The 12,216-nt window shown below is 54.5% G+C and overlaps 1 protein-coding gene across 1 annotated transcript in view; it reads left to right on the top strand.

Moving 5' to 3' along the window:
* SPTBN4 (spectrin beta, non-erythrocytic 4) overlaps positions 1–12,216 on the top strand; it is a 56,563-nt gene that overhangs the window by 12,667 nt on the left and 31,680 nt on the right. The window contains exons 10-18 of the mRNA XM_081119091.1: positions 8–125; positions 374–532; positions 1,201–1,503; positions 2,229–2,379; positions 3,858–4,788; positions 6,117–6,254; positions 7,150–7,900; positions 9,325–9,527; positions 11,694–11,784. Of these exons, the coding sequence (XP_080975217.1) occupies positions 8–125; positions 374–532; positions 1,201–1,503; positions 2,229–2,379; positions 3,858–4,788; positions 6,117–6,254; positions 7,150–7,900; positions 9,325–9,527; positions 11,694–11,784 (2,845 nt within the window). The remainder of the gene's footprint in view (positions 1–7; positions 126–373; positions 533–1,200; positions 1,504–2,228; positions 2,380–3,857; positions 4,789–6,116; positions 6,255–7,149; positions 7,901–9,324; positions 9,528–11,693; positions 11,785–12,216) is intronic.

Genomic DNA, 12,216 nt, shown 5'->3' with positions numbered 1-12,216 from the left:
CCCTCAGGTTTCAGGAGAAGGGGAACCTGGAGGTGCTGCTCTTCAGCATCCAGAGCAAACTGCGTGCCTGCAACCGCCGCCTCTATGTGCCTCGGGAGGGCTGTGGCATCTGGGATATCGACAAGGTGAGGTGGAGGGTGCGGGGAGGTGGCGTTGCTCTGTGGAGTTGTGTAGCCTATTCACTGCCCAAGGGAGCCATTCCCGTGTAGACATTGTGGATGGGATATTCATCCCGACTGGTTTCCAGCAGTAAAGTGTCATGAGGAAGCATCATATTTTTTCCAGTTTGCACAGAATTGCCATTAGTCCCACGAGTGACTTTAGACAGAGAAGCCAGGGCCATTAGACTAGGAGCCCCCCTCTGTCTCTCTAGGCCTGGGGCCAGCTGGAGAAGGCAGAGCATGAGCGGGAGGCTGCCCTACGGGCTGAGCTGATTCGGCAGGAGAAGCTGGAACTACTGGCCCAGAGGTTTGACCACAAGGTGGCCATGAGGGAGAGCTGGCTGAATGAGAACCAGCGCCTGGTCTCCCAGGTACAGGACATGGGGCTTTGGAGGGAGGGTGGGGCTGATGCTCTGGGACCAGGGAGGGAGACTTGATCTCTTAAGTAATTAGGTGACAAGAGGGTGGGAAGGGACAATTGTCTTCCTAAGTGATTGGTGATGTTTGGGGGAAGGGGGAGTGGGCCTGATCTCCAGGGGAACAGGAGAGTGAGGCTGGTAACTAAAGAATACAGAATTAGTTTTTTTCAGAAATAGGGAAAGTGATTATCTCTTAAGTGACAAAGAAGGTTGTACCTGGTGTCCAGGGTAACTCAGGAGGCTAGAATTGGTCTCCTAGGTGAGAGGATAGGGTAGGCCTGGTCCCCAATCTCTAGGGAAATGGAAGGATGGGGCCTGTTTCCTAGGTAACAAGTTGGTAACAAGTTTAGGGTTAGAGATGTAACAGGGAAGGGTTGAGCTGGTCTCCAGGGTAACAGGAAAAGGTGGAGCTAGTCTCCAAAGTAACTGGGGGATGGTATGGCTGGTCTCCATAGTAACTGGGGGATGGGATGGCTGGTCTCCAGGGTAACAGTGGAAGTAGGATTGGTCCCCAGGGTAATAGAAGCAGGTGGGGAGTTTTCCAAGTTCACACAGGGTCAAGGTAGCAGGTGGGCTGCTAAGGCAGCATGGGTGAGTGTCTGCGGTCTGCCCTGGCCCAGGACAACTTTGGCTATGAGCTGCCGGCCGTGGAGGCAGCCATGAAGAAACATGAGGCAATTGAGGCGGACATTGCAGCCTATGAGGAGCGTGTGCAGGGCGTGGCGGAGCTGGCCCAGGCACTGGCAGCTGAGGGCTACTACGATGCCCGGCGGGTGGCCGCCCAACGAGACAGCGTCCTGCGCCAGTGGGCCCTGCTAACGGGGCTGGTAGGTGCCCGGAGGACACGACTCGAGCAGAACCTGGCCCTGCAGAAGGTCTTCCAGGAGATGGTGTACATGGTGGACTGGATGGAAGAGATGCAGGTGGGGGCCAGACGAGGGCCAAGGGGGGTGTGATGTGCCCAGAGGGGAGGGACTGGTACAGGCAATGAAAGGGCTGTCAGAGATATGGAGAGGGAGGGGGACAGAGATGGAGGGGAGACAATGAGAAAGAGTGAGAGACAGAGACAGAGACAGAGGAAAAAAGAGACACAGAGAGAAATATATTAAAAGACACAGAGATATGGAGACTGAGAGACCGGAACAGACACGGAGAGAAAGATTATTCCAGGGGAAGATGTTGACCAAGAGAGAGAGAGAAGCAGACACAAAATTAGCAATGGAAACCTAAGTGGCTACAGAGAAAGGCACATAGGAAGATGGAATCCAGTTGAGAAGGACCACACAGAGAGGAAGATACAGAGAGAGATGGAGAAAAGAAGTCTGGAAGCACAGAGAGAGATACCGTGACACATGGAGAGAAAGAGATATAGAGATGGAGACACAGAGAGATGGAGACAGAGATGGAAGAGGGTAGAGATGGAGGCATCGAGTGGGAGACACTGCAACAGAGCCAGAGCCCAGAAACACGGAGACGAGCAACGGAACATTCAGCGGGAGAGGGGGTGAGGAAAGAGACTAGGAGACTGAGACAAAGACCAGAGTTCAAGTGACGGTGGAGAGCAGAGGGGCTGACAGGGGCACTGGGGTTGGGAGAGTGGCCTCAGGGCCAATGCCAAAAACATGCTCAGTGCTTCCCCCTCTTATAGGCTCAGCTGCTGTCCCGGGAGTGTGGGCAGCACCTGGTGGAGGCAGAGGACCTGTTGCAGAAGCATGGACTGCTGGAGGGGGACATCGCTGCCCAGAGTGAGCGGGTGGAGGCCCTCAACGCGGCTGCCCTGCGTTTCTCCCAGCTGCAGGGTGAGTCTGGCAACGGGGCTTGGGGAGACGACTTTCACAGCTGATGCTATTAGAAGCTGAATGACTCCTGAGAGAGAGAAGAAAGGGATGTATCATCAGGGAAATTAGTGCCTTGAGCAGGAGGTTCTTCCTGATTTGAGAGTCTGTAGCAACAGTTCCCATTTATTGAGCACTTGTTATGTGCTAAGCCCTTATAGCCGGATCTCAGTGAATATCATAAAAAGACCCCGTAAGGTAATGTATTGTCAGGGCCTGTTCATCAGAACGGCAGGAGAGCAGTTGGGACGCTCTCCTTCACCTTAAGGATGTTTGTCCCAGGAGGATCCTCATCTTCTTGTGAGATCTTGGTGCCTGGTGACAAGCAGCAGCACCATGAAAACAGCAAACAGGCTAGTGGAGGGTGTGTATTGTCATGGTGACAGGAGGCAGCACTGCCTGACAAGTGGCCCAGAATGTGGCCTCCTGATCCAGTCTTAGCTGATCCTGGGCAAGCGGCTTCAGTTTCTTCATCTGTAAGATGGACTAGTAAGGATGCTGACCTCCTAGGATGGTTGTGAGGATTAAATGACACCGTGACATTGGGCTAGACACATTGTCGTCATTTATTATTCAGTTGGATGCCTTGGTATTTGGGTCAATTTCAGTGAATGTCCAGAATTACAGAAATCCCACATTCCATCTAGTAGTGCTGAAACCCAGTCAGAAATACATTTACTCATGACCCAGAGTTCACACACACACACACACACACACACTGACACCAAGATTTTATCAAACAACACTTCCCCTTCCCTCGTGTGTTGCATTCTGATCTATTCTATTCTATTCCATTAGAGAAATGCTGGCTGTAGCCCATTAAGTTAATTTCACAGTTTTGGGGTCACAGACTAGAGGTCTGGGAGGAAAGTGAAATATTTGAAGAAAAAAGGAGATCAGGTCATCACTGAGGGTTAATAGGTAAGGCAGCTGAGAATGAGAGAGGGAACCCAGGAAATGGCTTTAGAGTACAGCAGTTTCATTTGGTCCAGTTCTGAAGGAAACAGTTTACAAAAATGTATACTGATTCTAGGATCCTCTGAATCTCAGTTTCCACCCATCATTCAGTCAATAAGTCACTATTCTCATTAGGCTGCTGTTCTTTGCTCCACTCTGTGCGGGACAATGGTGGGGACACGGTGTGATGAAAGACACCCCAGGCCCTGCCCTCCAGGGGCTCCCGGTCCAGTGAGGGAGGTAGATCAGGCAGTGATAGCCCAGAGGGATCAGGTCCGGGATGGGGGAAGCAGAGAAGCCTAAGAGAGTCAGAGAAGGTGGCTGCCCCAGACTTGAGGTGTCAGGGCAGGCTGCCTGGAGGAGGGGACTCATAACCTGGCCCCTGGTGAAGCCCAGCCAAGGGCTGGTCAGATGGCCTGCACCACCCTCTCTTGGTTGCCCCCTTCCCGTGCCCAACCAGGGATCCTCCCCTTCTCGTGGCCCAGGCTACCAGCCCTGCGATCCGCAGGTCATCTGCAACCGCGTGAACCACGTGCACGGCTGTCTGGCGGAGCTGCAGGAGCAGGCGGCACTGCGGCGCGCGGAGCTGGAGGCCTCCAGGAGCCTATGGGCGCTGCTTCAGGAGCTGGAGGAGGCCGAGAGCTGGGCCCGCGACAAGGAGCGCCTCCTAGAGGCGACGGGCGGCGGCGGCGGCCCGGGCGCAGCGGGCGGCGCACACGACCTGTCCAGCACCGCGCGCCTCCTGGCGCAGCACAAGATCCTGCAGGGCGAGCTGGGCGGGCGGCGGGCGCTGCTGCAGCAGGCCCTGCGGCGTGGCGAGGAGCTGGCTGCGGCGGGCGGCGCCGAGGGCCCGGGCGCCGAGACGGTGCACATGGCGGGCCTGGCAGAGCGCGCGGCGAGTGCGCGGCGGCGCTGGCAGCGGCTGGAAGAGGCGGCGGCGCGGCGCGAGCGGCGGCTGCAGGAAGCGCGGGCGCTGCACCAGTTCGGTGCTGACCTCGACGGGCTCCTGGACTGGCTGCGGGACGCCTACCGCTTAGCAGCTGCGGGCGACTTCGGCCACGACGAGGCGTCCAGTCGCCGTCTGGCCCGCCAGCATCGCGCGCTCACAGGGGAGGTGGAAGCGCATCGCGGCCCCGTGGGCGGCCTGCGGCGTCAGCTGGCGACACTGGGGGGCGCTAGCGGCACGGGGCCACTGGTGGTGGCACTGCAGGTGCGCGTGGTGGAGGCCGAGCAGCTCTTCGCGGAGGTGACCGAGATGGCTGCGCTGCGGCGCCAGTGGCTGCGGGATGCCCTCGCTGTCTATCGCATGTTCGGCGAGGTGCACGCGTGCGAGCTGTGGATCGGAGAGAAGGAGCAATGGCTGCTCTCCATGCGCGTCCCAGATTCCCTCGACGACGTTGAGGTGGTACAGCACCGGTGAGCGCGCATTTGTGGGGCTCCAGGGTCCCCTCCCTCACGCACAGTCTCTCCTTCGTTGGTTCAGCAGTTCTTGTATTCGCTCAGCTGGAACCAGGGTTCCAGTACAATGGGAATGATATTAGTCCCAACCTCCAGGCTGTGGGAAACAGTAAATGAGCAAATAAATCTAGAACACTTAGCGAATGCCTGGGGACAGGGAGCATTCCAGGAGCTTTTGCTGTTATTACTATGAGGATTATATTCACCTGGCAGAAAATTAACCTAAGTTTCTCCAGGAATATCCCAGCTTGGCCCCTCCCCTGGGACTCCCACTACCATATACACAGGTCACCCCCCTCGCTAATAAATGAGCTCTGACCCTTGTCACTTTCTCTTCGTCCTGCTTTACGCTTCTTCATAGCACTTACCGCCCTGTGATGTTAGACACTGATTTGTTTGTTGGCTGATTTAGGAATGAGTTAAATTAGTGGATGAGCCCTCTGCACCTGTTTCTCTGAGCACCTTGTTCATCATTCTCAGCAGGTACTTAGAGAACTGCTGCTCTGTTCTAGGTCTTGCGCTGGGCATTGCTGGGAACACAGGTCTGCTCCCTGTCCCTACTGTGCCCACAGTTACCTATGCCACAGCTTGGGGCATTGTTTTAATCAACCTGCCCAGCTTTAAAAAGATCTCCCTAGTTGCTATATGGAGGGTGGATTTGAGGGGGTGACAGTGGTAGCTGGGAGTCCAAAGAGGCAGCTGGGATGAGGACCCCGGTAGGAGAGGATAGGACTAGACCAGGGCAGGAGGCCAAGTGAACAGGCCATGAGGGTGGACAGGCTGGGAGCGGGGAGCTCTCCAAAACAGGGCCCAGAGCTCTGGCCTGGGGGATAGTGGGGCTGTTCCTGAGATGGGGACCCAGTCCAGAGAGAGAACAAATTTGGGGGGAGATGCTGAAGCCAGTTTGAGTCACAGTGGGAATGAGGAGCCCCAAGGAGGTGTACAGCAGGTTTTTGAGGTTGAAGAGACCACTCAAAAGAAAAGAGGTTGGGGCAGGAGACTGAGGTGTGGGAGTCATAAGTTCAGGGATGAGAGACTGAGGCTGCAAAGATGGGTGAGATGGCCCAGGCAGGGTGTGAGGGGAAGCTCAGAGGGCCCAGGACAGAGCCCTGAGGAATCTAACATTTAAGCAGCAGGTAGAGGGAGGAGGAGCTGGCAAAGGAGCCCGAGAAGGTGAGGTTGGAGAGTTAGGAGAAGATCCAGGTGAAGGCAGTTTCATAAAAGCCAAAAAGTGGGCAGGTGCCAGGATCCAGGTGTCTCTGAGAATTTCCACCCTTCTCCTGCAGATTTGAGAGTCTGGACCAGGAGATGAACAGTCTAATGGGCCGTGTCCTGGATGTGAACCACACGGTCCAGGAGCTGGTGGAAGGAGGCCACCCCAGCTCAGACGAAGTGCGCTCCTGTCAGGACCATCTCAACAGCAGGTAAGTGGGGCCTAGGGCTGGAAGTCCTTCTAGGTATCTCACAACAGTTCTTTCCTTCATTCCTTTCCTCATTCACTCAACAGTGGAAATCAAGAATGGCAGTTCCATACCTCTGAGATAATGGCCACCTGGTAAACAGCCAGATTTGAAAAGAAAAAAAAAAGAAAAAGGTTAATACCCAGTGCTAGTGATGATGTGATAAAACAAGGATACAATACATGTCAGTGGGATACTAATTTATTTGTCCAGGAATAATTTATTGTATATCTAATATCTTCTGGAAAATTTTCTAAGCACTTTATACACTTCATTTTATCTCTCAACATTCCAATTTCCATAGCAAAGATTCCAAAATTCAGACTTTTAAAAATAGTAACAAATTAATACCTTTCCCCCTAGAGCAGTCCCAGCAGTTCCTGCAGTGTGGGCAGGGTTCAGAGGTGAAGACCCAGACCCAGAGAGGCGAAATCCTTAACATGATTTACGCAGTCTTGTAACTTGGAGTCAAACACAGTTCTGTCTGAATCCAGAGCTGGGGCTCTTGGTCACACTTATTCAGTCTTCCCAGCAACTTTGTGGGGTCAGCTTCAGTGCTGGGTTTTTGTTACGCAGCCTCTGGAAAACTCCACTGTGCACTCTGGAGACAATGAGAGTGTGAAGGCAGATAGCCTAGTCTTACCATTATTACGGAGCTAGTTTTGACCTCGCTTAGATTTCATTTTGACAACTGCTGCTCTAAGCAAATGTGCGGGTAGGGTTCCATTTTTACACAGGCAGAAACTGGGGCTCAGTAACAGTCTTTCCAAGGTCACTGGGTTCTATCCTGGACCGGTGGGCCCTCCACGCCCAAGAGGAGGCCTTGTCCCCCTCAAACCACCCTCCTTCCCCTGGATAGGTGGAACCGCATCGTGGAACTGGTGGAACAACGCAAAGAGGAGGCCAGTGCGGTGCTACTGGTGGAGAACCACGTGCTGGAGGTGGCCGAGGTGCGAGCCCAGGTGCGCGAGAAGCGGAGGGCTGTGGAGTGCGCTCCCCGAGCCGGCGGCGCCCTGCAGTGGCGCCTTAGCGGCCTGGAGGCGGCTCTGCAAGCGCTGGAACCACGCCAGGCGGCCCTCCTGGAGGAGGCAGCGCTGCTGGCCGCGCGCTTCCCGGCGCAGGCTGCGCGGCTGCACCAAGGTGCGGAAGAACTGGGCGCTGAGTGGGGCTCGCTGGCCAGCGCGGCTCAGGCTTGTGGCGAGGCTGTGGCAGCGGCTGGGCGCCTACAGCGCTTCCTTCACGACCTGGACGCTTTCCTGGACTGGCTGGTGCGCGCCCAGGAGGCGGCGGGCGGTGACGAGGGGCCCCTGCCAGGCAGCCTGGAAGAGGCGGACGGGCTGCTGGCGCGCCACGCGGCGCTCAAGGAGGAGGTGGACCAGCGCGAGGAGGACTATGCGCACATTGTGGCGGCCAGCGAGGCGCTGCTGGCGGCCGACGGCGCAGAGCTGGGCCCCGGCCTGGCGCTCGACGAGTGGCTGCCCCACCTCGAACTTGGCTGGCAGAAGCTGCTCGGCTTGTGGGAGGCGCGCAGGGAGGCGCTGGTGCAGGCGCACGTCTACCAGCTCTTCCTGCGAGACCTACGCCAGGGGCTCGCGGTGCTGCGCAACCAGGTGCCAGCTGGGGCTTCGCGCGGGCGGGGCGGGGCCCGAAACCGACGCGACAGGGGAATGAATGGAGGGGTGTGTTTGCGGGGCCCACTGGGTTTGTGGTTTATTGGAGGTGAGTGGAAGTGGAGAGAGTATCTGGTATAGATAGCTGCATTTGTGGAACATCAGGTGTGAACATGTGTGTAACAGAATTTGAAGATTAGGATGGGAGGGCTGGTGTTTTAGCTGAGGTGACTAACAGTTTGTGGACCATCCCCAGTGAGTATGCGCTTGGCTGTTCATTGGAGTGGCTTCCTGGATGTGTCAATTATCCAGAAGGAAATAGAGTATGAGGTTAACTGGTGATGGTTAATGGGGTTTGAAGAAAACCTTGAGGTGGATAATCTTTATCCTAAGAGAGGACAGACAATAATGATTATGGAAGTAGGTAATTCAGGCTGAGAGATTATTGGGATCAGTAAGTGATTGTGGATTATAAAGTTGTGGGTGCCTAAATTAGCAGATGATCTTCTTATTGGGGCTGGCAGTTTGCAGATTCTCCCGAGGAGGTAACTGTGTCTGTGGCTTGAGGAATCAAGTGTGGTGGTTTTCTGGGAACAGCTGACCCAGTTTGGAGGTCATTCTGGCTTGGGAACCAAGATTGGGATTTGGGCAAGACAAAACAATCAGTTTTCAGATTGTCCAAGAGTAGGCACCAACTTCTGGAGATCACTTGAGAAAGTGACCACCAGTGCCAGTTATCTAGAGAAAGCTGACTCAGTTTGAGGATTATCTGGGGGGATGGACAGGAGGCCCTAGAATCATGAGGTTACTAAATATTGGAGCTGAGGTGTCCCTGAGAGACCCTTTCTGACCCCCCCCCCCCTTTTATCAGTTAGAAAACTAACCCCAGAGAGAGAAAGAACTTCCTTGAGGGCACACAGCATCCAGTTCAGTCTTTATCAATTAACCAAATATTTACTGAGTGCCTCCTCTGTATGAGGCACTATTGTGGGGCTGTTCATGCATTAAGGAAACAAAACACAAAATCCCACCCACACATGGCTGGCATTCTAGTGTGTATATATGTGGGGGAGGAGACAATAAATGAGTAAATGCATATATGACATTATGTCAGGTACATGCTATGAAAAATAATAAAGCAAGGTAAAGGAACATAGCTGGGGTGGAGGGTGATATTTTTGGCAGGATGGTCAGAGATCTGAAGAAAGTGAAAGAGCCAGTCATGGGGATATCTGGAGGGACAGACTGCCAGGCAGAGGGACCAGCATGAGCAAAGGCCCTGGGGTGGGACCATGCCTGGTGTGTTTGATGCTATAAACATGGGGGAAGAGAGTGGTGTGGCAAGCCAGGCTGGCCACTTCTGCCAGGTCCTGGAATGGACGGGAGGGGTGTCTGACCTGTGCACCATCCCACTCCCTTCCCAGGAGATGGCACTCTCGGGTCTGGAGCTCCCAGGCACTGTGGAGTCAGTGGAGGAGGCGTTGAAACAGCACCGGGATTTTCTCACCACAATGGAGCTGAACCAGCAAAAGATGCACGTGGCTGTGCAGGCTGCAGAGAGCCTGCTGAGGCAGGGCAACATCTATGGGGAGCAGGCCCAGGAGGCTGTGACCCGGCTGTTGGAGAAGTAGGTCCCTCAGTCCCACGGGCACAGGGGAGGGGCGAGGAGGCCAGGGTTCTGCTCCTTTCTATCACAGTTTCTGCTTCTCTGCCCCTCTCTGGTTTCTGTTTAATTCCATATTGTTTTAGATTTGATTTAAATTGACATTTTGTGAAAAGGTAACTGGTGGTTGTCAACTAAAAGATACAGGAGGATATATGATGAAAAGTTTCTCTCCGGAGCCCTGCCCTCAGCCTGGGATAGCTGATCTGGTTGTTAAAATATCTTCCTGGATGGCCCAAATCTGCCCTGCTGTTCTGGCCCCTCCTTGGGAACCTTGGGACACCCCCTGATTCCTAGCTAATCGCCAGACACAGATTCTGTCCCAGCTTTCCAGATGGGACAGTGTCCCCTGTGGTGCTGGTTGTCAAATATTGGGAATGAACACCTCTGCTGGTTCTCTAGGGAGTGGTTTGTAGAGTGTGTGTGTGTGCCACCATCTGTCTGTCACCACTGTCCTGTCTCTTGACTGTCCTTATACTAATCAAGCAAAGACATTTATTGAGCACCTACTGTGTGCCAGGCACTATTCTGCTTATTCTCTGATTCACTCCTTCATTCCTTTTCAGTCATTAGTTGCTCCTTTCTCTCTGTTATTTATTCATTTATTCTTCAGCCAGTGAAACAGGTAGAGTCTGTACCCTGTTCCAGGCCCTGTGTGAGGCAGAGAGGTGACCAGGACAGGACACTATTCCTACCCTGACAGGATCACTCAGAGTGGTCAGGGCCAGGATGGGGGAATTGCAGGGGGCCGTGTGAGCCCAGAGGGTGCATCTGCCCCAGGCTGGTACTGGGCGAGGCTGGGAACACAGCAGGATTTGAGATGGACCCAGTTCTTTCACCCTTCCCCACAGGCCCCAGTTATTTACTGGTCTAGGGATGGTTTTCCCACCTGGTAGAAGTAATAAAATATCCATTCATGGGGGGGGTGTTGCTATACAGACCCAAGGGGGGAGGGCACAACCATGCAGAGTTGAGGGCTGGGTCCCTGGGGTGAGACAGGGCCAGGTCCTAGTCCCAGCTCCACCCCTCAACCTGTGAGATTCCGGGCAAGTCACTTAGTCTCTCTGTGGGCCTTGCCTAGCCTGGGACCTGGCCCAGCCTGTGTGCCAGGTGCTCTTCTTATCTGTGTTTTGCACATGAGGTGTAGAGAGGGTCATTGACTTGCCCAAGGCCACAGCTAGGAAGTAGCCTGGATGGAATTTAAACCTGCCATTTTTTCACCCTCCCAGAGATTTCCCTCATCCTGAGGACTGATGCTTGACAAGTTGGCTAGTGAAGGCCTTGAGGGATTGATTTCAGTTCATTTTCAGAGGCATTTTCTATCTCCTGGCTTCTGAACTGAGTCTGGACAAGAGGGAGTCAGTCCTTTGCTTGTTTGTCTCTGGCCCTTCCTATGCCTTCTTCCAGCTGTGCCCTGGCTCTCTGTAACTTTCTCTCATCCACTCTCTTTCTTGGCCTCCAGCCTCCATCTAACTGTGCATCTCTGTGTCTCTTTCCTTCTTTTTCTCTCCCCCCCCCCGTTTTTCTGCCTCCATCTGCTCTCTTCTCTCTCTGCCTCTGTCTCTCTCTCTCCCCTATTGCTCTCTCTCTGTCTTTCTGTCTCTCTCTCCTGGTACTACTCATGCTTCATTTCCTTCCTTCTCTTTCCCTACTTCCTCCCTCTCGGGGTCTCTTTCTCTTTGTCTGTCTCTAGGTCTCTGTCAGCCACTCCCTCTGGAGGTCTCTGCTTGTATCTTTGTCTCTGGTCTTTCATCTATGTGTGCCTGTTTATCTCTCTCTAGGCCTTTATGTCTCTCTCTGTCTTTGAATCTATCTCTCCCTCTTAATCTCTCTCTAGGTGTTTCTCAATCTCTAAGTTTTCTGTTATCTCTCTGTCTGTCTGTATCTGTTTTTCCCCAGATGTCTGTCTGTCTCTCTCTGCACCTCTCCACATCTCCCCTCGCTCTGCCCCACAGATGTTTTGTTGCCTCTCCCCCATCCCCACCTTGCTCTCTCCTCCCTCCCCCTTACTCTTACATTCTTAGGTATGCCCGAGGTTTCTAACCCTAACAAGCTCAATGCCCTCCCTCACAGACCTACTACCAGTGCCCCCACTCAGGTTTTCCCAAGCCCCTATCTCCCCATCCTCAGGAGCCAAGAAAACCAACTTCGGGCCCAGCAGTGGATGCAGAAGCTACACGACCAACTTGAGCTGCAGCACTTCCTCCGAGTCTGCCACGAGGTAGGAACTCCAGCTGAGCGGGGGCCCAGGTACTTATTTCCTAGGGAGGAATGTGCCCCAGGGCAGAGTGGCAGTGGGGGCGGGGACGCCCCGTCTAAGTGGGTCGCAGGGCGATGTTCACTCCACACCACCAGGAGGCACTCTGAGCCCGGCCTCAGTGCGCATGCTCCGTAGGTTCCTCCCCGCCTACGCGGACTCCGGGGAAGGAGGGAGGGGCCCCGGCCGCCCTTGGCAACGGCTGGTCCGCGTCCGCGCCCTCAGGTCCCTCGGGGATGTGCGCAGGTCTCACCTTTCCTGTGGTGATTTTCGGGAAGCGGCCTGCTGGGGAAAGGAGCGAAAGACTTGGGGGTGGGGGGCGGGAGCTGAGTAGACCAGTTGCCTAGGGTGTAACTTCGGTCACAGATGGTCCAGAACAAGCCTTCGCCCCTTTAA

This window comes from Miniopterus schreibersii (genome assembly GCF_964146895.1).
Source record: "Miniopterus schreibersii genome assembly, chromosome: 18".
NCBI lineage: Eukaryota > Metazoa > Chordata > Mammalia > Chiroptera > Miniopteridae > Miniopterus > Miniopterus schreibersii.
This window is presented reverse-complemented; position numbering and strand designations above follow the sequence as displayed.